We start from the raw sequence: 25,845 nt of genomic DNA on the forward strand, positions 1-25,845 counted from the left end.
GGAGGTCACTGAAGAGATGTGACTGCCAAATGACCCAATCATGCCAGCAGATGAAAACAGCTGACTCAGGAAGGGGGGGGGGGGGGGGAGGGGGTTGGGAGGATTCCACTGCAAGGCAGCAGGGATCACTGCTGAAGGGGGTGGTAAATGTAGAAGACAGTGGGGTGGGATAAAGAGGAGCGAGTAGGGGGGGGGTTGTTCATTTCTGGAACGTTGCTCCATCTCCACTCTGGAATGATGGAAATATTCTGCGTAGCCAAACCCAGAGTGGAAGGTGTATGGTGATCATGTTGGGGAAGGAATGCCAAATATGTGCGTGAGAACGGAGCTGTGACCTGAGAGCTGCAGGAATTATGGGCCAAAATCCCACAGACCCAGAGGAAGCACACACACCCATATCCAACACATACACACATCATATATTAACGGGTGCTCAAGAGCACAAATTCATCTCACACAACTTATTCCCAGAATTTGAAGCATTCTGTTACAATAGTCTAAAAGAGACATTTTTGAAAGCTCAACCCAGTCAGCAGGCCAACCCTCCTCCTCCTCCGAGTTGAGAGGTTGCACATTGTTCAATAAGCAGATGCATTAGGATCAGCTCACAGACAAACCGCACCTCGACTGTAAGGAAGCATCTCAAACTCAGCCCTCCTTCGGTGTTTACAGGACTGAGCACACACACACACACACACACGCACGCACAATCTACGGTTACAGATTATTTGTGATTTATAGCTTTGCTACATAATGCAGAACTGAGGTCTCATAACACATTGCACTGTGGGAGATAGCTGAGTGTTTACCCCCCTCTAGCGGCCAACCTGATGAATGGCAGTCATCACAATAAAAAAAATCACATCAAATGACTGGACCAATTCTGAAGGTCTTATTGCACCTTTGAAGCTTTTGCTGGGGTGTCATATCAAAGGGTTTACAGTAACTGCATTATTGTGTGAATCCATGGAATCACAGATCATTAGCTCCTATGTTTCATTTATCTGAAATAGACATTTTTGGAGGGGGGGGGGGGGGGGGGGGGGCATTCAAACCGCATAAAAAGGGAAAAAATATTCTTCATAAATACTTACCAAAATGCTGCTTTGCACACAGATCCAACAAAGGATGGCTCACATTTAACTCATCTGTGCAGACAATTCATTCCTGATGCAGTTCAAACTGTCACACTCAATAATAGCAGGAATACCATGTTTTCACAAAACATAGCTGAGATATAAACAAAGACAAATCTGCTCAGTGTGGACAATAGTCCCCAACAATGTTGTACTTTCACCAAGACAAAAACACATTTCCCGTTATCCAGGTCTTCAACATCCTCAGTCTTCAAAATTAAAAGCCTTAATGAATCTTTCTTGAACTAGGATTTTTTTCTTTGACTAAATCTAAAACTACTAAAACTGTGCTGGTTCTAGAGCCCCCCCCCCCCGCCAATACACTTTTAATGCCTTCTTCAACATATGGATTTTGTTGACTGGTGAGTTAGTTAACGGAGCAAATACCCAGTGTGGTGGTCTTCAGGAAAATCTAGTTGCTGGATCTTAATTTAATTTTTCGGAACAATTTAAACCATTTTATTGTAAAAAACAAAAACAAAACAAAGAACACCCTTTCACATAAAATGACAAATATGAAAGTCGTTGCTGAATATGAGGCAAAGAGCCACAGGTTTGAATGTCAGATCTACTGACAGATGCATCATCATACAAAACCCTCACTCAAACACAGACAAGAACTGACAGACAATTAGACACTCATTCATTTTACAGTTGGCTCAACACTCCACCACTGTCAAGTACTTTATTCACAATAATGTAATTTTCTTCTTTAAAAAAATCATTTTTAATATACAACACAATTTTTGACAAGACAACTCCGTTTACAACTAAATTTGAGCTCTTGAGTTCCAGCTTCTCTCATAACCAAAGCAAGCACATAGTTGGAGGGAAAGATTGTGTGAAAGGGACGAACGAACGAGGGTTAGAAGAAAGAATGGAGGAAAGAGAGGGAAAGCGAGGACAATGCTTAGTATGATTTTTGCACTCAGAAGCAAAATACTCAAATAAAATGAGAAAATAACAGATAAAAAAAATAAACCGTAAGAAAGATCGAGAAAAAAAAAAAAGCAGAGGTGTGCCAGGATGCTGCATCCAAAGCAACCCCACATGCATGTCTGTATGACTCTTCTGCTCTTTTCTACCATTTCAGAAGTCCACATAAGCAAAAACACACTCACTCAAAAGTAGAGCGTGTGCAACCCCATATTCCGAGCAAGTTCGCGTCTCTGGGGTTTAGAGGGGTGCAAAGGGGTTGGAGAGAGACAGGAAGGAGCGAGAGGAAACGAGGGCGAGTGGGGAAGTCAAGCCCAACACTGCTCTCCCTCGTTCACTCCATCCATCTCCAATTCTTCCTTCCTATCCCAGAGCTGAGTAAAGAGTCTTTGTCTCCTCACATCACAGCTCCAGTCATCCTCTGTCCAACTGTTCCACTTGTGTGTCTGTAATATATATAAATATATATCTGTAAGCGATTCCATACCTGTGGAGAAACTGGTTTGGCAGGGGTTGAAATCTTAAGAGCTGTAACTCCTTAAGTTTGTATCGAGGAAACAGAAGGACGGTTGTGGCTTATAATGTCTAAAGGTAATACTGTCATTAGTGTACATTACAGAACATAAATTAGTCGAAGGTGAACTTCTTAGGAGCGTTGCATTGGTTCTGTAGTAGGGAATCTTCATCAGTGTTGACCCGCGCCTGAGCATCTGAGCGGAAATCACGGTACTGTCTCAGGCTCAAGAGTCTGTCAGAAGGGAATGGAGGCGGCGGGACGCGGTGGACAGAGCGATGAGGAGGAAGGAGAAGAGATGGGGCCCCTTTACTTGACGGATCCACCCATCAGCCCAGCGCTTCCCCCAAGTTAGGCCGTGTTGAGTGGCGCCACCGGAGGGTGTAGAAAGGAACCTGCAATCCACACATGAGTCTGGCTCAGATGAATGCACAAACCGACTCAGTGGGGTTTCACATGATGGTACAGATGGTCCCTATCAGCAATGGGTGAATGCATGAGTGTAAATCTTCATACCTGCTATCTAGTAATGTAAGTGTAGGTGCGGGAGGGAGACCGACCCTCTGACTGGCCATTGGTCGAGACGTTCAGGAAATCCCAGATCAGAATGGTGTCATCGTGAGAACTACTGATGATCTGAAACTCATCAAACTGGAGGCGGAACACACGGCCAGAGTGCTCCTGAAAACACAATGAATCAATTCACACTATACACGCAGGCAGGCTGTATATGTACATCACCTCTGATATATATGCACATATGTATCTGATATAATAAAAAATATGCAGGGTGATTAACCAAGCCAGTGAAATCAGCGACGCTCACCACTAGAGTACGCAGACATAATGTGCTTGCAGGGGCTCGTGGGTCTAAGGCTGCCTGCAGGTCCCAAACTTTGATCTTACTGCAGAGAAAAAAAGCAGGAAGAGACGACTTCAATAAGAAAATTTTTCTTTACACAAGTGTGTGCGTGCGCGTGCACGAGACTGACCCATCATAGGCGCCGCTGACAATCCTTTTGTTGTCAAAGCGAATGCAGCGCACCAACTCCTCATGACCCTCCAACACCCGCAAACATGCCCCACACTCTATATCCCATAACCTGGAGAAAGAGAAAATGATTTTACACCAAAACAGTATTTGAAAGAAACATTTCTGAATCATTAAATTGAATAGATTAATATAACCCTGTCGTAGTCTCACCGGGGAGATGTATGTACCGCTAAAACAGGAGAAGGGGTATTGTACGAAGCAGCTCTTGAAGTGCATTGAGGAAGTGAAAGACTGGATGTCACTGAATTGTCTTCATTTGAATGAAAATAAGACTTAGGTGTTGTTGCTTGGCCTGAAAGATGCCCCTTCCTCCTCGTGGATATTGGTGTCCTTTCGGACAACACTCAAAATCTACAGCGACAAACCTTGGTGTGAAGCTAGTGGCCTGAAGTTTGATGCTCAGATCACTCTGTGGTGAAGTCCAGCTTTTATCAGTTCAGGCAACTGTCCAAAGCCAAGCCCTTTGTTCCCCGGCATCTTTTTGAGATTTTAAGTCATGCTTTTATCCCAAATCGCTTCGATCATTGCAATGCCCTGTATGTCGGGCTCCCTCAGTCATCCATCTCCCGACTGCAACGTGTAACAAAAGGCGGCTGCTCGGCTTTTAACAGGCACTAAAAAGCGAGAGCAGAGCACTGCAGTTCTGAGGTCTTTGCTCTGGCTCCCCAATTCATATCGTGCTAAATATAAAATTATTTTATTTGGTTTTAAATGTCTTCATGGCCTCGAACCTCAGTATCTGTTCGAGCTACTGCAGCCCTATGCCCTTGCACGCTCCCTCAGGTCGGCAGTTCACTCCCAGTTGGCTGTTCCTCAATCAAGGAGGAAAATGAGGGGACCCTTCCTTCGCCATCACCAAAGCTGTGGAATGCACTGCCTCTGTCCCTCAGACAGACAGAGTCACTTCCTTTTTTAAATCCTCACTTAACACTTTTTCTCCTTGGCTTTCAACGCAGCATGAAAAGCTTGACTTGAGTGTTTTGTATATTTATTCTGTTTTGACTAATTGACTTTAATTTCGCTGCCGGTTTCGGCACTTTGGTCAAATTTATTGTTTTTAAAAGTGCCTTACAAATAAAGTTGGATTGGATTGGAACCCTCCACTAAAACTGTTTAAGCAAAAGGCTTTCTGTTAATTAAAGTGGAAATATTAATTTCACAAAACAGATCTAAAAAGACAGCAATATGCTCGTCTCATCTTTCCACATACCGGATTGTGTTGTCCGATGAGCCGCTGACCACCAGGCGGTCTCTGTACTGTAGACAGGCAATGCCTCGCTTATGACCATTCAGCGTGCGCACAAACTCACAGGTGCTAGTGCTCCAAACCTGCAGAGGGCAACACAGACAGCCATTTAAAACAGCCCGTGATCGGTCAGGACAGTTTAATAACCCACTTGGGTTTCAAACTTTGACATTTTCTCTTTCACGTCTTTAATTTATGAATGGCTATGCTTGTCAGAATCAAAATGATCTTTACTGATGTTGCATGGTCTCATAGGAACAGGCAACAGTACATTTAGATAGCTTTCACACCTGCCCAAGTGGACTAGGTTCGATTAGGCAGCTGAAAGTCGCAACATTGTTGCATTTATCACTTGTTCCGGTTATGCATTCACATGGTTTTCTTAAAGCGCACCAACCGAACAAGGGTTCACTTGCAAGCAAAACAAGACCCACGTTTTCAGGCGGATCAGAGTTTGTTTGTTGGGTCTGCACCAGAGTTCGGATGCGCTTTCACACCTGCCCAAATGAAGCGGACTATCCAAGGAAACAAACTCTGGTACATTTAAAGCGGACCAAACAGCTCTGGTGTGAAAGCAACCTAAAAGAGAAAAAGCTAATTGCAAGGTAAACACAAACAGCGTTACCTTGATGGTGCGGTCCCCTGAGGCAGACACAATGTACTTGTCGTCAAAGTCGACTACATTTACAGCAGCCCGGTGTCCAACAAGGACACGGCGTAGGCTGATGTCAGTAGGAGACGCCATGTCCCAGACAGCAATAGACCGGTCTTTGGAACAGGTGACCATCAGGCCGTTTGCGAAGCGCAGGTGCAGAACTGCCTCGTTGTGGTGAATCAGTGTGTTCAGTACCTCACCCGTCTTCACCTCCCACACTCTGCAGAGGAGGACATGAAGAAGTTAAATATGGAGGGAAATGTAAGGAAGACAAAGCAGTGGGGAGAAATGAAGAAAGGTGGAATGCAAAATAACAACAATAGGAGAAAGAATACGGATATGGAAAGAGGGAAATGACATGAGAAAAGTGAAAAAGATAGGAGGAAGGGGTAAGTAGGAAAGACAAATAACATGGGGCAATGGAGAGTGGAAAACACTAGCAATGTGAGAAAAGGAAAAATAAATACAATGGAGGCATGAGAGAGAATGGTGTTTATTAGCAATGGAGAGCGTCAGCCACACGGCTGTGGAGAACATGTTGCCGAGCTGCATGGCTGGGCAGAGCCAAATGCAGAACATATTGGAAAAGCTGACAGCCAAACCCACAAATAAAGTGCCTGTCAAGCTGTTGCTAAGGAAGTGAAGTCACATTTTCCTTGGCTAGCACCCAGCGAGTATGGCTGAAGTGTGAAGTAATAAGAGAATTAATGTTGAGCTTCTGTATGCGGCAGCCAAGCGAGTGTCAACATGCGTACAAAAGCCAGGCCTTTAAATATTTTCACCAAAATATAACACACCAGCTTCAGTAAAGATAGCTTAGCCAAGTAAACACATGATAAAATAGTTAATGCCGTAATATGCTTTGGCAGCTTACAAAGAAACACATAAAATGATAGGCTTCCAAGTGTTGACCAAGTCAACAGCGTTTAACCTATTTGATGTATTTTGCACATGGTGCTTTACCCTTAAGAGCCCAGCATGGTATTTACATGGTAAAATGGAGGTTTGTGCACATTGCTGTGTGGATGGCTTATTCAAAGTATCCTTCAGATGTACGCCACTTTGAACAGCTGGACTAACTGGCAGCTACATTAAAGTTATACCATTAAAGACCAGTAAAGCACTATTGATGATTCATCATAATTTAAGGACGTTCTTTTGTGCATCTGAGCTGTGAAACAATAAATTTCAGTTATATATGTTTACAACGTGTGTTTACATTATATGTTTACATTAGCTAGCCTCAGTGTACATGAAGCCAATTAATCAGCGTTAACTTGTCTTTACTGCTATATCTTAAGGGAGAAATTAACACAAAAATAAATATGAAGAAGCTGCCCGAGTTTCCGAGGATAACAAAGTTAGCAGCAAAATGTTTCGTTATCACTTTTTTTGGCCAATTTTTGGGTAAATCTCACTGATCGGTTTGTCAAGTCAGTTCTGACTTGACATTTTGGCACTTCTTAATGGAGATGGATGGACAAGTGTTGAAGCATAAACATCCTTTACGTCAACAGGCATTATAGCACCGGAAAAGGGGATAAAAATGAGAACATGTTAAGCCGTTAACAGAATCACTTTACATGTATGAATGCTAATTGTACCCTTTTCCACTGAATTCAAAAGCCAGATGTTTGCGGCTTTTAATTATAATTAACGAGTAACAAACTTCCTTCAGTTGTAAGCCTTGTGTTCCTCATCTACGAAGATGTGCCATACCTCACAGTTGAATCCGAAGACCCAGTGACGATGACCCTCTCATCATACTGCAGACACAACACTGAGCCTGTGTGACCAGTCAATATCTTCAGACACTCCAGAGACTGCTTATCCCAGATCTGTTACATAAATAAAAGACAAGGAGTAGAAAAAGAAGGAAGAGAAGTGAAGCAATGAGAAGGTGAGAGACAGAGGGGATAACGAGCAGCTGTCGAAAAAGTTGCACATTTGGGTTATGCCAAGAATGGCCTATAATTTCAGCAACGTTCACGCCCCATTCCCCCACTGCTGTTCTGATCCGTGTTGTATTCAACAGCTATTCCCTCCTCCAGAACAATAACAAGCCAATGTCAACTGGATTAGCTGAGCGATAAATGAGATGGTAAACTAACCTGACCCAGAGGAAGAGAGTCAATTCATAAATAGAGAAAACCAGATGGGAAGAAAACCACACATACAATCCATGTTATGTTATGCGTTCCCTTCTGCTGCTGCTTTAACTCATTAACAGGATTTATCCTTTTTTTTTTTTTACATGCCCGGTTTAGGTCAGGAGGACAGACTTGTTCTCAAGAAAGCACCAATTAAATTATTTTATTTTATTTATTTATTAGTTATTTGGTCTGTCAAAAAAACACACCAACTCACTTTAAAAACAACAGAATGTCGTAGCATGCTTTCGTCAACACGTTAAGATCGGTATAACACGGAAGTCATAATGCAAGAACACCTCGAACTTCCAATACTAGTGAACAGTTCATTTTAAGACAGAGACAACTGTATGTGGCAATTCATTCTGGAACATTTAAAGCTACTAATCTGACAGCCAGACAACCTGCTGCTTTGCCATACTAAATGGATGTTTTCGGCTGTAATTTTAGGCAACAAGAGCTGTGCACATAAACCAGCCATTTAAGCATTTGAGAAGGCCAGTTTTTATCTCGTCTAATTTACAATTTCATACATTTCTGTTGTTGATTTTCAAACTCACCTTAATTGAATTGTCTCTAAGGCCACTGATGATCTTGTCGTCATCGTACTGGAGACAGTAAACCCCTTTACTATTTTCCGAGCGACATTGAATCCTTTGCAAGTTGTGTCTGCCACATCGCCAATTCGCCTCAATAGTCTGGAGAAAACAGGGAGAGAAAAAAAAGAGAACTGAGACAAACACACAAGGCAACTAAATCACGACAAAATGAGAAGCAGTACAGTAGAGACGAGACGGGAAGGAACGCTGCAATTTTACATTGTTATCGGAGAGTGCGTCCCTCTGGTAGCACTTTGCAAGCAGTCAGTGGTGTTCAGAATGAGCAGTGAGTTCATTACCAGTCTTTTTGAAACCAGAATTTTGTTGTAAATGTGACAGACTACTATTTCGGGCCTCTCTGATCTGATTTTGACCAACAAACCAAAGGCGTGCCATGCTCAAACCTCGGTTATACAAGCCCAGTGTACCCCTCAGAGGACCCCTCCTGTTAGGCACCGATCAACAATAGAAGGGACACCACCATAATCTGGGTCAAGTGCTTTAACAATCTTCCATAGCAGTCATCAGTGGAGCAGCACATTTAATAGCAGAGCAGAGACTGGCATTTATTATTTATTATTGTATAATTATCGCAATATAAAAAAACTACTTGAATAAGTTGTAAAAAAAAAATTGGGGGATATTTCATCATCAGCAAAATAATGAAAATTTGAACATTTTCTTTCCTTAAAAGTTAAATAAATGTCTTGCTCATACTGAATTGCATCACTGTCTTACCTCTATGTCTTGAATGATCTTGGGATAAAGAGAGTGATAGTAAGAGTTGGGCGGGACTTCTGCTGTGCGGTTCTTGAACAGGTATTTCTCCCTGGGGCAAGAAAAATACAAGAGATCATTTTTGTAGTCCCTATATTCTATACTTTCAACTACAATATTCAAGACTTAGCCGATATAACTCACACATAAAGGAGATGTGTATACGAGTACATAGATATGAAACCATGAAGAGCCCTGGTACCCATTAGATACAAATCCCACTCAGAATGAACTTGTATTCACAGAAACTAAAAAAGCAGATGATTTAAGGTCTTAAGTAGTAAAACGCATTACTTCTTTACAGTAATACATTGACATACGAGTATAATTTGCTCCTGAACCGAGCTCGTAACTCAAATCGCTCGTATGTCAAATAAATGTTTCTCGTGTAAACCATAGAAAATAAAACAAGACGCCCAACCCTGTATGTATGCAAATGATTCCACATTCATTCTCACCACTGGTGTCTCTCAGACAGGCCTTTCCACAGTGGGTCAGTGCGGACCATGCGTTCGATGAGCTTCTTCCACAGCATACCCTCAGAAATGACTCTTTGCCATTCCTTACACACCAGTTCTGCTGAACATAGCGAGCGTGCATCAAGGAAAGACAGGATGTTCTCGGCTATGTGATCTAAGCCTTGGGCTGGAGGAAGGAAGAAAAAAGGATGAGAGAATGCTTCCTGCAAATTTGTCTGTTCATCTGTTCTAGTTGTTCAGGAATTTCTTTTGCAATGTTTAGTACAATATTTGTATTGCTAATCCAAGTTTCGTGTTCAATAAAAACCTAATTTACTCTGAAATACAACAAATTATCTCAAAGAGCAGACAAAATCAGTGCCGTTCAGATGCTGAGCTTATGAATAGTCACACTGCAGTTAGTAAAGCCTGAGATCACATTGGCGGTAACATGACAGTCTGTATTTGTACCTGGCAGCGCAGTGATGAAGTCCCTCTGCAGCATTGGTTTGAGGTAAGAGTTAATGTGGCCATGTTGGTAGTGGCACATACGGGAGATCAGGCGCTCAACAAACTCCACCTGGTCAGCCTCGGACCACTGGTCAAATAGGGTGATGCAGTGTTCCTTCTCCTTCTCGTAGTTCCCCTCTGAAGGTCGTTTGCGGGACCCAACAACAGGACCATTAGTAAGCTGTTAAGATATGGAGCACATTCACGTGAATTAAACATCCGGGTTACAAAGCTGATAAAAAAAAAAAAAAAAAAAAAAGCTTTGGAGGATTTCATACAAGGAATATCAGTCAGGTCCAGGTACTATTCCTAGGTGTTGCATATAAATCAGTGTTCCCCTCTGCCATCCCCACAAAGCTGTGATTTCAAACACACAAATTGACGCACCGTCAGAACTGTGTTCGTCTTTGGCGACAGATCATCTACAATGTTCTGCGACCCCATTCCAGATGTGTTCTGTACAAAAAGCACAAAACAAAGAAAATGTGTGGGTTAGTGCTCTGTTCTCTTGGCATCTTTTGGAAATTCACTAGGAGTCAGGGCAGTAGTGTGGACAGCACAGGATACAAGAGACCCACAAAAAACAGCCAAGGGCAACCGTCATGACTCTTGCGGCGTGCACGCACAAACACTCGTGCATACACACATATGGAGTGAAGAAAAAAAACTGAGCACTTTAACAAAAGGAAATGTATTTGCTTGCTTGTCTGATTTGGGCTAAGTAGTCTGGACAGGAAATTAAACTGCAGCATCTCGGGCATGGCACTGGCAGCAGCACAGGCATGACTGTAATGATGTGTCTTGCAGAGAAGTGACACACACACACACACACACACACACACACACACACACACAAAGGGAGGTTACCAGATCCCACCCATTTCTAGAACAAGCAAATTATAACCATGATGTCAGTCATTGAATAAATAACAGCTCACATATTAGCATCGCTAGAGCAAGAGGCCGACGATTTAATCTTGCTCTGGAAACTTGATAAACAATACACAGTCAAAGGTTTGGATCGATCAACCAATTCATTTGAATGGGAAACTGCATCCAAAATCCTGACAGGTACTGTATATAATAAAATACCAATTATTATTATTTCATCGTCACCAGAGCAAGAGATTATTGTAATCTGCAGGCCCTTCTAGTATTTACACATCTTTAAAAACCACAGAATCTCAAGATAAAAAAAATAACATAATTTACATTCATTTTTACATCTCTACATTACTCGTTAGGCTCTTAGTTGCAGCTGAGGATATGCTTGACTTTGAAGGTCAAGAGGCCATCTTGCGTGTGTACAATAAAATTCATAAAAAGGGATAAACATGCAATATCAACCCTGAAGGAAAGAGGAGGAGCAGAACAATATCCGAGATGCACCAAAATCGAGTAGGTGGTCAGTACCGGTACCATCTCATATCTCTGTAGGCGGTGACTAAGCCACGGTCAAACTCTAATAGCCATGTTGCCGAAGAAGCTCATCTTTAATATGCGATTGTCCAGAACAGATGCCTTTTGCGACTGTTGGATTTAACCCAAACACACAAGCAACAGATAATTATGCACCAAGACGAAAGCAGACGGGACAGGAAGCCAAAATGAGCTCGCTGATTTTGATGATCATGCAAAACTAAAGAGGAAAATGTGTGATTGATAAAAACAAACATATGGTTCGGCCAGGCAGGCAGACAAGCAAACATGTAGTCTCAGTGCTTGAAGGAATACCCCCCCCCCCCACCTCAGCTTCCTGCACCCACCCCTCCTCTCAGGTCAAAATTATTCAAGTACTTTACAATTCAAACTCATCTGACTGAATTATCTAATATTAAAAGAAACATGGAACAATCACATTTCAACTCTTTAGGCACCATTAGGTCTAATTTAGATGCAAGAACTGTGATTTCCCATGAATATAAAGAAGACAATTACAGTTTACAAAACAACAATTTTGTTTCAAGCAGAGCGCTCGAGAGTGCACCAGAGAGAAACCTGAGAGCAATGTGCTTCCAACAGGGAGGATAGGACAACGGAAGGTGAGGCGGTAGGAGGGTGAGGGGGTGACTGCCCTAAAGTGGTATGAGGAGTTGTGTGGAGAAGATGAATAAAAGTGAAAGGCTGGGAGACGGTGAGGGAGGAAGGGAGAGGAGGAGCAGCAGAATTAAGAGGAGAGAGGCAGAACCTGGTTGTGAGCCCGGGTGGAGGGGATGCTCTGCAGGCACCTGAGTGCACACAAACTCTCAGCCACCGAGGAGCAGCCCAGCCAGAGAGAGCGAGGCACAGAGCACTGTGTGAGAGAGAGAGAGAGAGAGAGGAAGGGAGGAGACAGGGGAGAGCGAGAGACCAGAGATGAGAAGCAAAGGAAAAGTAGAGGGGGGGGGGGGGTTGATGAAACCAAAGGACATTAATGAAGAGATGGGGATGGATCAATGAATGGACAGATGGGTGAAAGTGGAAAGGAATTGTGAAGATCAAGACAAGCAGATTTATTGATTTGAAATGTCAGGATTCAAAAATAATGAGTGAAAAATAAATAAGGTTTAGTGTGAAATTTAGGGGAGGTGGGTTTGCAACCATCAAAAGTGAAGAGAGAAGAAGGGAGGTGGGGAATAGTGAGGGGAAAAACCAGTATTAGAGCTACACACACTGGCACAGTGAGCGCAGGAACACACAGCGTACAGACCGAAACACACACACAGAGGCATTATTAGACATGTAGGGAGAGGAGAGGGAGGGGCAATGCGATTAATTATTCTCAATTACTGTTACTAAGCTTTTCTTAGACACCCCACCTGCTGTTCTGCCATCCCCACTTTGGTGAATGCTTAGTGGAGACCCATAGAACAAATTAAATAAAAATAAATAAATAAAAACACACACAATCCAGGAATGAAAAAAAATGAAGTACTCCTATAAGCACATAGGCCCAAAACAAATATATAACTCCTTGTAGTTAAATGTGTATGAATGTAATAACATAAACATTATCTAAATATAATTCCTTTCAATATTTTTCTCTCCTCGCTTAGGATTGTATAATGGTATTTTCAACGTAGTTAAACGAGTGTCTGTCTACATCAAGATTAGGTATCCATAATTAAATTGCAATTAAGTTATTTAATGGTTATCCATGGTCTATAAGCATGGATGGAGGAACGCGTGTGCAGAAAAGTGAGCTATACGGTCGAACTGCCAAGTGTGTGTGACAGAACTCATCTGGTACATTTAATTTCCCAAACAGATGAAACTTTTTATTTCCTGACTCTTAACATGACTTGCTTTGTCAGTAATGTACGATTTTTTTGAGTAACAGAAGGTAGTTCGGCAAAACATACGTGGAGAATTTGTTTCTATACACGAGTACGTTAATTATTTTAACACATCTTTGCCATTTCTTAGAAGATGTCCACCTTAAAACCACTTTGACCCCTATTTAATAACACCGACAGCTATAAATATGCTAACTTTAGCCTCGGTGGCTAGTTAAATTAGGTATCCTGTAATTTAACAAGACCGGTTTCTTAATCATTTATCGAATGCGACTGTCGGGGGGCGGGGATTAGATTACAGCGATAGATTATGTTTTTTGCTGGCACATTAGATTATACCATCGAAACAAATGAACCATTTGCCGTGAAATGGATGTCCAGTATATCTAGCATTTTTAGCATGCTAAGCTAATTGCTACCTCGCTAATCGTGGTAATGCTACGTGAATGAGAAAGCAACACACTTCCTTCTACGCACTTTTAAATGTAAACAGACGGGCAGCGTATTGTTATATATTATGTGCATTCCGATGTACTCTGGACTCTTCTTGACTGTCCTACATATATAGTAATGTGTGGATTAGCGTGAAATAAATAACATAACATACCGTAAGTGTACGTGGTTAATCGCCTCCTAGCCTGTGCTAGCTGAATGCTAAGCTTAGTATCACACAGGGCCCTGTTACAGTGGCGCAGCGTCACCGCAGTGAACGATACCCCGAGAACCCTCGGCTGTCTTCGGCCGACGACTAAACAACGATTTCCTTTTCCCGTTGTCGACCAAATTTATCCGAAACACATTTTACACTTAATGGACGCTCACCTATAGTTAATTTACATCAACTCATCCACTATATGGGTAATGTTCAACAAAATGCATCGATAATTTCAGGCCCTCCCTTTAATTTGTGGTTCCCCCCCCTCCCTGCCTGCCTGCCTGCCTGCCTGCCTGCCTGCCCGCCTTTCTCCTCAACCTCACCCGACAAGCCGCTATAGCCCATTCCAACCGTCGATTCGACCCTCGGTGCTTCCCGCAACACAAAAGCCATACCGAACACGTCGGATGTTCACGGTGTCGTAAACGAAATTGCCCTTACCATCAGTTCCAACGGTTTATCCTCCATCTCTGGCTCCATGTTGACGATCGCCCCCGACACTCGCAGTGAAAATGGAAACCCAGCCCTGCGTCGGCGGCCCGCAAATGTAGAGACGTCATTCAATTCGCTCAACCACACAGCTTTGGTAGGGCAGTGTCAAAGGGGTGGGTGGAGGAAAGGAACAGCCATGTAACATTGAACACGATGATTGGGTGGATTTTGTCAAAGGAGGCGTGGTTACGCAGTCTTGCCTAATACTTATTGGCTAAACATGCTACCCAAGGCTTTCCCCGGTGACTCCCCCAAACAAAAGGGCAAATGGATGAAGATGCTGTTGCTATCCTGAAGGAGGAATACAACAAGGCAAAACCTATCATCCGCATAGCTTTGATATAAAATGCCTCAGGGTTTTGTTCATTTCACTGTTATTGGGTGACTGAGAAGGCAACTCAAATTCATCTCAATATTTAGACGTATTTATAGGAACGATTTTACATCTTTATATGGTAAGAATATGATTTTGTTAAACAGATTGCATTGCTTGAGAAAAACTCCATCGCGACAAAGAATGCGAGGGAGATAAGTCAAGTTACACCAAATGGAGTCTCTGGATAAAACAAAGCAAATGACTTAATTGCATAAACTAGCCAGTAAAACATGGATCTTCCATAGATCCACTGATCTATGGAAAAACGTTTGCAGGCTGTATTTCACAATATAATCCATGACTTTGAAGCAGGCACAACCCAAGTTGCAATTCCTAGTTTACCATTCATTGTACATTTATCTATTACATATATTTTTTCACTAACAGAAGACCTACAACTGTAATATTTAGAGGGCACAATGGTGTGGAATTTGTCACTTACTTGATGTCTCCGTTAGCATCCAACTTAAAACGCAAAACTAGTTACTTCATACATATCACAAAATGTATAAAGACATTCAAACGTGTTTGTGTGATATTGGAATTGGGATTCAGACTCATGAAAATTTCAGAATTTAATCATATCTGAACACATCACCTATTACGGGAGCATAAAAAAGGCCTATCCAAGTGAATGATATTCAGGAGTACTGATATCTTTGCTTCCTGCAATGTAAAATGACTTCCATTTTAGAATGAGATGGAATTTGATGAACCGAGTAGATCATCAAAACTGCAGAAGCAGCCATGCATAGTTATCATTCACAATATATATATAAATTAAGGTCAGAGGAGTAGATAAAATCTCAGCCTCTCCAAGAACCAGACATATAAGACAGGAGACCACAGCAGATGAGGAGGTAGAAATGGTTTTCAGCAGTTCAAATTTAATACTTTGTCCCCCTTTCTCTACAGAAACCCAGGTAAAAAAAAATCCCCCACTCTCAAAATACAACAGCAGCAGTTACCAGTAAAAAAAATGAAATGAAAAAATAAAGGAGCAAGGAAGAAGAGCGAGATCGGGAAACAATGAAGCAAGAAAGGAAAATGTATTTTCTATATATGAGGATTGAGTCCAAAGTTCACCTTCATTTTAGATGAGGTTGGGGCAGAGGAATCTGGAAACTTGCTGTTGTGGTCATTCAAAATGGAGGGGCAGAGAAAAAAAAAAGGAACAAAATGAGTCGACTCCAGTCCAAGAAGGGGAAGGAACCAGCACTCTAAGGCAGGGATTTATTCAGGAGGGGCTTTCTCCCTCTCTGGATCAACGAAAATCTCACTCCTCTTCAGCCTCTGTGATGTACGCTGACTTGTGTACAGATGAAATCTTATGTGCAAGTTTGTGTATGCAACAGATAAATTGGAAGGTGTGTCTGTCATATACGTATGTGGTCAATGCAGGTGCAGCCTTCACTTGCTGCAGGAGAGGTGGCATATTTCTTTCCTTTTTTCTTCATTCAGCTGCTTTTTTTTTCTCCCAAAATCAGTCCCCGACTACCTAGTAGTCATCCAAATCAAAGAACTCATCGTCCTCTCCTTGGTAATCCATGCCCTGAAAATCCACCCTGTACCGCAAGATACCTGAGGGACGAAAAGATACATTTAAAAAACTTACAATGGCTGGCCATCCAATTCAATGTTGGATAGATTGTGGTAAAACATAAAATATATTTTCAGGTTGAATTTGGATATCTTAAAAATGTTCCTTAACAGGATTCAAAGATTTGGGTGAATAATCCCATATATCAAACAAATGCATGTTCAGAAATCAGGATAAAAAAAGGTCTTACCTACAGGCAGGATGCCATGATGAATACATGTTTGAAATAGTTTAATTTAATTTAGCATGCTGTGCCAACAAGATTAATCAAAACATTTCCAAAAAGACGATTCAAAGAAATTAAAAAAGTTGGTGAGGTGATACAAGAGCTAAGGGAAAATTAAGTCCTGGAACAGTCTGTCCATACTACTCTATACAAATCCCTATTAACTGGACCAGAAACAAGCCAATCCAACTTGTTTGTAAATTCATACATTTATTTAGCTGCGGCCGAAGTTACAGAAAAATGTTTGCCCCTAAAGACGGTTAGAGATTGCTCGCGACAAACTTAACTCTGTGAAGACTTTAGCCGTCGGTGTGTGGCGTTAAGCCCGCGATTATTATTAGCCCGTCACATTTTTGCAAACCTACTGCCTCGGCCAATAATGTCTTGAATGTTGCTTATGGCTGCACAATATGAATTCAGGCAGACTAGCTTGAATGTGACCTTGCACTCAACACATTTCTCGTCGTTTTATTTTACTTACACTTCTTGATGTTTCCAGATTTTAAACAAAATTAGGGTAAGGAGGAAGAATGAGAGTGAACCAAGCCCCTCGAGTAAATGAGTACCGGTACATAACCCACTGAAGTACAAAAAAACCTAATGAAATAAACATTGAGATGCATATTAATTCCAATCCACTGAATTCCAGTTTTCAAAAGACAACAGTCCTATAAATTCTAGAGTAAACGCAACGCTCACCCCCAATGCCTCCAAAGCCCTTAACAAACTGGGATCCTTCCTGGCTCTTGTCTGTGACTATCTCCAATGTGGCTCCAAATTTCTTGTAGTTGTTGGCAAACCACTCCAACAGTGGCATGCTCTCAATCAACTCGTGTTCCTGTCCCGTCTAGAAACACAATCAGTGTAAGGAGCATGACGACATTGGCCTTCACAGAGTTTAATATAGCAAGGATTGGTTATTTGTATAAAGCGCTCACCTCCTTGTCTGTAAAGTGGGATTTGTCTTTCTCCTGCTCGGGTGTTAAGTATAAAGTCTTTTCATCTGAAATTCAAAGGGATAAGTGGAAAATGATAGCGAAACATTTGATTTGATAGTTCTCAGAAATGGCGAGTTGTATTTGTGTACCGTTCTCTGCGCCGTTAAGTTCGGCCCCATGCACACGTAGAATGTAGCGCATGGTGTCTAGGTTCTCATAAACTATGAGGATCTCCACTGCTCCCATCTCCAGAGCTTTCAGTGTATCCTCAACGCCAAAACAGTACTTCCCCGTGTCCTGACTGATCTCATCGAAGTACCGTCCTAAGGAGAGGGACAACCATTTTAATAAAAAAATCAACCACAACAGATGTTTTTGTTCCCTTCTGTTCCTATGCATCAATAGGATGACTCACCTATGAGCTTCTTCTCCTGGATGAACTTAACATTAGAGAGAACCTCAGCTGAGAGTTCAATTGCCTGGTTGAAACCATTCTCTCCCCCATAAGAAATGTCCACAAGCTTCAGAACCTTAGCCTGTAGCCTCTGTAGCAAACAAAAACACGTACAGGTTAGACACACTACAAACATGCTTGCAAATATAAATTGTCACTCTTTTTCCCCCCCAGAGCATACATAGCAAGTACTGAATTGGTGCAGGCTCATCAGAACACAGACTCACCGGGTCGAACATGTCAGATTGGCTGAGCTCCGTCTTGAAATCGGCAGAACCAGCCAAGACCATTCCTGCCACGTTGACTTTGTCATTGGACACGAAGAGCTGGACAGCAGTTTCAGCTACTTTTCTCACATAGTTGTGTCTCTTCTCCATCCTTAGACGAGCGAAACGCAGAGCAGACTGCCCACCTCTTCCTGAGAGAAAGATAAAATAATCAATCTTTTATACAAATGTTTTTATTAAACAATTCAGAGAAATATTTAATACATTCTAATTGTTCCCCACTGTAGAGTAGAAAATACAAAAAATCCAGCATTGTGAGTGTTGTGGGTCAGTACCGTGCTTCTTGGGTAGGTCCACAGTGAACTTGTGAAGCACCTCCCGGGTGTTGCCCTGCAGCGTGCCAAACAGTGCCCCACTACCGTCGATCACAATAAAGCCAAACTTACTGTCATCAGAGAGCAATGCTGTCAACGCCTATGTTGAAGGGAAAGTGAAGGAAGAATGCATGATAAGAATAATTCCTCTACAAGAAAAACGGCATCTGGAGGGAAAGAAGACAAGCAAAAGCACCGACCTCTGTGTGGAACTTGTTGTCGCACAGGTACAGGGAAGTGTTGATAGGTTTAAAAGGCTCAAAGTCAATGTTGACTTTCTTCTCTTTGCCTTCTTCTGTCACAATGGTGCCACAATACACAACCAAACCATTGGGAGGCACTGGAAAGATTGGAGAAGGGCAGAGGCTATCAGCTTTTGTATCATACACAAACTCTTTCAACGACGTTCACTGCCAACCCTGACATGGAATTCTGCCCGTCTTCAACGGCCAATAACTCCAGGACGAAAAATGGTAGGAATAAACCTTTTCATCCCGATGAAAGAAGATACTTTAATCTTTCAATCGGGAGGCTCGGTGTTTGCATGGTCAGAGGAAAAAATATTCTGTGGTGCTGATGAGCGAAAACTGGGGCACTCAGCATATAGCTGAGCTGAAAATGGCTGGCACTGAAAGAGTACAGGGTGTATAGATTCTGAAGGAAAAGCTGTAATCTTCAGGCTTTTTCTTCAAACACGCAACTGCACACATTGCTCTCAGCGTTCTTATAGCACATTAAATTCCATTACGTGTCAAAGGAGTTGTCCCTGAAATGTTTTTATTCCAGTAAAGTATGGTATGATGTACTAAAAAAACTCCCAATTGTTCTGTGTTTTCAGATAGACTCCTCACAATACAACGTTATAACATGTGCCAGTTAAATACTCTGCTTCTCTGGTTGATCACAAATGTGTGTGCTTAAGGGAAAAAAAAATTATGTTGCTTTTATTAATGTAGTCATCCTGATAGAAACTAATTTTCTGCAGTTGGCCCCGTAAAACAAAATTGGACACGATCCCCAAGTTTTACATTAAGATTTTTAGTGTGAAAACATACCCTTGTTGTATAGTTTTAGTCTTTGCTGTACAGAGGTGATGGCCCCTAGTACTGAAAGCCTGTTGACTCGACTCTTGATGTTGGAAGCAGTTCCAAACTCATCAGCCAACATCTTGGCCACTCTGGATATCTGGTCCTTGGGAGGGATGATCAGTGAGATCATACTGGTTCCATTACTATACAGGAGACAGAGAACTTGATGTTAGCATTCAGACAAACAGAGACATACCAAATACTATGAGTGCATTGTTCAACAACATATTATATATTTTAGGGCCGTAGTAGGATTAAAACATTTAATGAAACTAGGTGACATCATTGAGAATGATGAGCAGATAATTATAATCTTGTAACATTTGGAAGAGAACATTTTAACAGTTTATTTTATTACCTTTTATATAGGGTTACATCTTGCTCTTGTCTCATTTAGTAAACAAAAAGACAATTTCCCTTGTAAAATATCACTAAGAAGTGGTGTCATGTTTCGGGACAAAGACTGACTTCAAGCTACACAGTATTCAAATGCTACCACAAAAAAATGGATGCCTCTTCATTCCACATCAAGAGACCGAGCATACTAGTACAGGACAGCACCATACACACACACAGACAGATATGTTCATGAATGTAGGACGAATAGTCAACGGCGTGCGACATGGCAGCCACGGACCACAGCAAAGGCGAAGCATGCGCAGTGTTAAAGTACAAGCCGACGAGCTGTTGAAAAACCATGCTGGAAGTCAGTGGAGCAGCACCCATTTCACGCGTCATGTAGATTATTTCGGGACACGATATACAAGGAAATTAGTTTGAAATTCTTTCCAGCTGATCTGTCTGAATAAGGTAAAGCGTCAATGCAACAACGAGCAGTTAGGCTACCATGAGGAAGCGGCAACTAATTTAGTAAACTCTTGAGGGGGAAACTACAGACAAAATAATGTACGTGTTTGAATGAAAGGAAAACGGTGTGGATGTTAAGGAATTATTTGAGCATTGAACTGCTGCCAACCCGTCATTCGTTAGTGATTAACGTGGTTTCTTGTGAAAGACACCCGATGGCGGCCTCTTTCTACATATGACGTCCGTTCGATGGTCCCAACAGTAACACAGCTAACATTGACGTGAATTTAAAGATTTAAACATTTTGTGGTACTTAAAACCAACCTCAACATGAGAAATTACCCATAAAACATTAGCGCAGACAATTGTAAATATGTATCCATCCAAAATAACTCGCTGTTAACAGTCTCCAGTTGGGCTAAATGTGACCGCAGTTAGCTTTAGCATTTAGCAAGTTAGCAGCGAAAGCTACCGTTAGGAATGCTAAGCTAACCACTCCCAAAGTCGGCCCTACTTATCCGAGCTCCAGCTGTTAGTGTAGTCAGCATTCACATCATCGCCCAAAGCATTAACCACAGAATCGTTGGCCCGACTACCGCATCGTTACCCAGCTCAAGTTGATTCCTTACCCACGGGCTGCTTCCAAACTTTTGATCAGCTTCTTGATTTTCCATATCTCCACGTTTCTGTCCGCCGCGCTAGGGTCGTCCGCCATCTTTCTGCTGTGATCGCTTCAGCACCTGAAGAGATATGAAAAATAAGTCAAAAGCATATGGATACGGTGAAGGAACCACTAGCCTAACTGGGGTCAGTTTAAGATAAAAAAAAATATCCTTCTAATTAGCTAGTACCTCTCTAATCTATTGGCCCAATTTCAGTTAAGGCACCTGACCAGCGGGCTGACTGGCAGCTGCTCAGGCCGCGAGAGAAAGACTTGGCTCAGGATGCCCGTGTCAGTATAGGACGCGGAGAAGAACAAGGCCTAGAGTCTTCCAGGCCCTAGCGCCCTCCCTATTCCTATCAAAAACGGCCTACTTAGTCTCCAGTTCGATAGAAAACAACAACAAACACCTCAAAACAGACTTTAGCGCGGCAATAATGGAGCTGCTACAGTTCCTACCTCGGACAACGCCGCTCCGCTGTCTATTTGCTTCGCTACGGTCAAGTCAGTGGTCCGGAGTGACGTCGCTTTCCGGACCGGCTCCTCTCTCCTCCACACGCTGTGCGTGCGTGGTGCTATCGATGGGACTCACATGTGGGAGGTGGTTAGAATGGTGGCGTTCACTTCCTGGAAACCACATAGAAACCAATGGCAGTCTTTGTGTTAGCGTCAATCATAAATATCGGAACAACGATTGGACAGAGGGTAAAAACGTGATCGAAAATGGGTGTACGTCCGTATTTAAGGGTCAAAGGGCTGAAAGAGGTGACTCGAACTAACAGGTTGTGCTTGAGAGTGTGTTTAAAACTAGACTCACCTTTCCCTCTTCTTCTTATACGTATAGTCCTTTATAGCCCATGGATAAAATTGTCCTTAGCACTAAATATAACTTGATCAATAGGTGTTTAATACAGTTATCAATAAGATAGCTCTGTAAGTGGCAGTCTTTGGACAAATTGAAAATATACTTATTATATATATATATATTTAATATATAAATATATTCCAATTCCATCAATTGTTTTCAGTTCTTTAATTTCTTCAACAAAAATCTGTTATACAACAAAGAGTCTCACAATTCAAGAAAACCACTATATCATGAGTTGTTCAACTGTCCAAGGTGCTATTCACATTCAAAGGCCAGGTAGTCCAGTGACCTCACACATATTGATGTCATGAATTGTGGCTGAACGAGAGTATTTGTAAGTCTAAAATTGCATGGGGACTAGACAATGTGTCTGAAAGCACACCTCTTGTCTTTCATACAAGCATTCTGGTTTTATTTTCCATGGAGCAGCACTGGAAGATACTGATGCTGTTGCAAAATTAGACCATGTAGATGGCAGCATTGGTTAAGAAACAATTCAATGCCTTTCACAGCATCTCACTTATTTGATGGAGCATCATAGCAGTGAATCGCTTGATTGCTTATTCTTTATGTATTAACTGATGTGACATACAGAAGACAGGTCTTGGCATGCTGTGCTAATGTTGTCATGCACTTTGTTAGACATTATCAGATTGCCACATGCTTGAATTCGCCGCTGTCTCGAGAACTGCGATAGTTACTTTCAGGCACAAACACCTGTTTTGACATCTCTGGTGAAATGTGAAGTGAGTGACTCTTCTGCTGAATTTGACATTCACATGCTATCTGCCTTCAAAATATTCCAGCTCAGGTAACAACTCAAATTAATCACTATCTGTCAACCATTGGACTTGCAATGATCTGTCACCTAGAAATATGATGGCAATATGGCATGAGTCCGGCCTTGATGTGCTGCAGAAGGGCTACGGTTTCTATTTAATTTCATTGTCGCACATGAGCATTCAGACAAGCACAGAAACACCTTTTTGTACCCCAACCTTTGTGCCTGAAAGACATCAGTACTTGGAGGAATGTAAATTAGTGGCATGTAAAGTGCAGGACATTGACAACAGAGGATACATTTGCACGTGGTTTTGGCTTTAATGCGTAGCTCTTTGAGTGGTGTTGATTACTTTGCTTCTCACACATACCTGTAGAAAATGGCGAATGGCATTTAGCCTATATGAATGCTCCTTCAAGAATATCACGCTGTGTTCTGTATTAGACCGAGGGAGCCCATAGTGACTAAAATACTATGTTGTCATGGTGACCAGGTGCAACTGTGTGTGTGTGATGTCTAGGTATGCATGTGGGAGACATATGCAGTGTGTGACCCAACACAGATGCCATCAGGTTCAACAGGCGGCATTTTCCCATCTGCGGCCATCTGCCTAAGTGGAGTTGAAGGGAAAGAGAGATGAGTGAAGGTGAAAGGAGGAACTTTCATGGCTATTCAAGGACATAATCCTGCTTGTCGCCACATACAAACGTAAGTAGAGCAAAAGAGACAAGAAATAAGGATATATTCAACATTCAATTCAACCACTTTAAGAAAGGTGCACAGCGCTACCTAATTACAGGTCATGGGGCCTTACCTTGAATGTCAGAGGATTAACTTCCCATACATGTGACGGCAAGTCAGAAAGAAATAGAGAAAAAGCAAATTAAACCTCTGTGATAACTTATTCCCTGATCAACCGTGTTGCTCTACAGTGGGAGTAATCCAGCGTTCATCCCAGCTGAAGAAACACCGGGACTCCTCAGAGGGAATTAAACAGAATGTTTTCTCTGCTGACTTGTTAATCTGCGAGTCAGAATTTGTCTGTCTCTGGGGCTCACGTTTTCTGCCCCCCCCCCCCCCCCCCCAACACACACTGAAAAAGAGGATCATAATCGTCAGCACTCATTTTCATTCATTAATTTATCCAATGTGTTTAGCAAATGTCGTAATTTATATATTTTTCCCCCTGACTGGTTTACTGCTCTTCACAAAAGGCAGGAGGAGATTTCCCCGATCTATTTCCTTCTGTTAATTACAGTAATAAGGAATAGAGAGTTGGAAATTTCATAAATGTAAATGGAGAGGAAACATGCTGCATGTCCTCAGCGCAGTGGATTAAGACCAATAACCTCAATTTAAGGGCCAGGTCAATCTTAATGACGTACTGAAAAGGGGTTAATATGAACCAGCTGGTCTTTCAGACCACTCGGAGAGCCTATACTCTAACTGTCTCTCGCGTCTCAGGTGAGTGAGGAGTTTATTCATTATTTTCTTTTCTTTTTTTTTATCAGTAATCCACATTCAAGGAGCACAGGTAATGTAGAAGAAGTGTAGAAATAGATATATGTCTGTACAAAATATACTTAATGCAGCTCTTCTGGAGAATCTACTTCAATAGCTGAAGCATTAGCACTCATTATTTATTTGATGACTGTGTTCATGGTACTCATACAAGTACAAGCACAATTGAGCCAATAGTGGGTTGTAATATTTTGGATATAAGCTATGGAGAAGAAGAGCGATGTTCAGAGTCCCCTTAAAATCACGTTTCCATGGAAAAGCATCCAGTGAGCATAGTTTGCCGAAAGTACTCTGGACAAGATGTATACCCTGTATGTATATAATTTGAAAGATAATTGATATCATTCAATCATTACAGATTAACACATTTATTTGATTTTTATTCATAAAACTATTACATAAAGATTACTTGGTGACAATATGGTTGTTATTCCCCAGGAAACTCAACGGTTCATAACATAGAATCCACTACATGCCGCAAATCATGCCGCATGCAGCACAATTTAAAACCAGTCAAATAGTAAGTTATTATATTGGAGCGACCACAATGATTGATTGATAGGCAACACATGATTGGAGAAAGGGGTGAAACAATGGAGAAAGATGGTGGAGGATTGATTTTCTTCACACTGCATTAATCAAATTGACCACAGAAAAGGCATTATCTGTGTAATGGATTTAATACAGCATATTAAATGGAGACAAAGGCGTGGCTGGTGAGCCAAGCTTACTTTGATGGATGATGATCAGAACGATGTCCGAGCCATTCGGGTGAGATGTACTGTATACGTCTCACAGTATTGAAAACCACAACTCTGTCACAGACCAAGGCAGCTAAGAACCCAAATGCACGGCAGTAGAATGATAATCCAGAAACTGGGCTTTATTGTTCAAAACCAGGTAGTCAGTACAAAACAGCAGACAAATCCAGATAGACGCAGGTAATGAGGCAGTTCCAAACATCAGCTAGGAGTCACAATAGGCAGGCAGACCAAGCCCAAGGGGCAGGCAAATGTAATAAGTATATATATATATATATATATATATATTCAGAAAATGTATTTAGCTTTCTTTGCAACACGACTGACATAAAATATATATTTCCTAAAGTAGACGATTGTTATTAATATTTTTATTGCACGAAGTACTACATAGGTGAAAACATTGTTCCTTAACGATAGTAAGACAGTAGCAGTTCTCAGGTCAGATTGATCCAGCAGGAGGTTCATATCTAGTTCATTTTAAAAAGTTTGCATCCAACTTGTTGAAATTCCTGCCCCACACTCAAGAGTACTTGGTTGAGCAAGGTCATAGTGTCAAAAATCAAAAGATCAGTAACAACCTGAGAGTGGAGTAGGACTATATTTTCAAAATGTTTCGATATCAAGCCTGCAGTCTGCTACCTGCATGTCGGTATCTCGATCCACCTTCACCTCACAAATTCAGTCGCGGTAGTTGGAGCAGCAT

General features: G+C 41.8%; 2 protein-coding genes across 3 annotated transcripts; both read right to left on the reverse strand.

The window, feature by feature from the left end:
* Positions 1 to 1,587: 1,587 nt before the first annotated feature.
* Positions 1,588 to 14,534, reverse strand: fbxw11a (F-box and WD repeat domain containing 11a). The gene is made up of 13 exons (XM_068740153.1): positions 14,407 to 14,534; positions 10,423 to 10,491; positions 9,997 to 10,216; positions 9,526 to 9,712; positions 9,029 to 9,119; positions 8,252 to 8,389; positions 7,261 to 7,379; positions 5,512 to 5,761; positions 4,851 to 4,969; positions 3,579 to 3,689; positions 3,413 to 3,491; positions 3,103 to 3,267; positions 1,588 to 2,981 (listed from the first exon to the last, which is right to left on the reverse strand). Exons 1-12 carry the CDS (start codon positions 14,443 to 14,445, stop codon positions 3,106 to 3,108), a joined length of 1,584 nt encoding a protein of 527 aa, XP_068596254.1. The 5' UTR covers positions 14,446 to 14,534; the 3' UTR covers positions 1,588 to 2,981; positions 3,103 to 3,105.
* Positions 14,535 to 15,700: 1,166 nt separating this feature from the next.
* On the reverse strand, positions 15,701 to 21,792 carry LOC137894735 (eukaryotic peptide chain release factor subunit 1). Of its 2 annotated transcripts, XM_068740190.1 has the most exons (12): positions 21,668 to 21,792; positions 21,177 to 21,287; positions 19,708 to 19,883; positions 18,853 to 18,992; positions 18,614 to 18,752; positions 18,279 to 18,469; positions 18,013 to 18,142; positions 17,747 to 17,920; positions 17,598 to 17,662; positions 17,359 to 17,506; positions 17,141 to 17,256; positions 15,701 to 16,414 (listed from the first exon to the last, which is right to left on the reverse strand). In XM_068740190.1, exons 2-11 carry the CDS (start codon positions 21,260 to 21,262, stop codon positions 17,162 to 17,164), a joined length of 1,344 nt encoding a protein of 447 aa, XP_068596291.1. In that variant the 5' UTR covers positions 21,263 to 21,287; positions 21,668 to 21,792; the 3' UTR covers positions 15,701 to 16,414; positions 17,141 to 17,161. The 2 variants fall into 2 exon arrangements, with proteins under 2 accessions (XP_068596291.1, XP_068596292.1); XM_068740191.1 differs by lacking the exon at positions 17,141 to 17,256.
* Between the last annotated feature and the right edge of the window lie 4,053 nt (positions 21,793 to 25,845).

The sequence above is a fragment of the Brachionichthys hirsutus genome, chromosome 6 (genome assembly GCF_040956055.1).
Source record: "Brachionichthys hirsutus isolate HB-005 chromosome 6, CSIRO-AGI_Bhir_v1, whole genome shotgun sequence".
Classification (NCBI taxonomy): Eukaryota; Metazoa; Chordata; class Actinopteri; order Lophiiformes; family Brachionichthyidae; genus Brachionichthys; species Brachionichthys hirsutus.

Bases quoted from the DNA above. Each gene is read 5' to 3' on its own strand.
- fbxw11a (XM_068740153.1), bottom strand. From the start codon at position 14,445: ATGGAGCCAGAGATGGAGGATAAACCGTTGGAACTGATG. The intron at 8,390-9,028 runs GTAAGACAGTGA...TGTTTTCTCCAG, and splicing joins AGATCATTCAAGACATAGAG to ACTATTGAGGCGAATTGGCG. The intron at 3,268-3,412 runs GTGAGCGTCGCT...TTGTGTTTTCAG, and splicing joins TATGTCTGCGTACTCTAGTG to GAGCACTCTGGCCGTGTGTT.
- LOC137894735 (XM_068740190.1), bottom strand. From the start codon at position 21,262: ATGGCGGACGACCCTAGCGCGGCGGACAGAAACGTGGAGATATGGAAA. The intron at 18,993-19,707 runs GTATGTTTTCAC...CAATCTTTCCAG, and splicing joins ACTAAAACTATACAACAAGG to TGCCTCCCAATGGTTTGGTT. The intron at 17,257-17,358 runs GTGAGCGTTGCG...TTATTTCATTAG, and splicing joins GGGCTTTGGAGGCATTGGGG to GTTTTTTTGTACTTCAGTGG.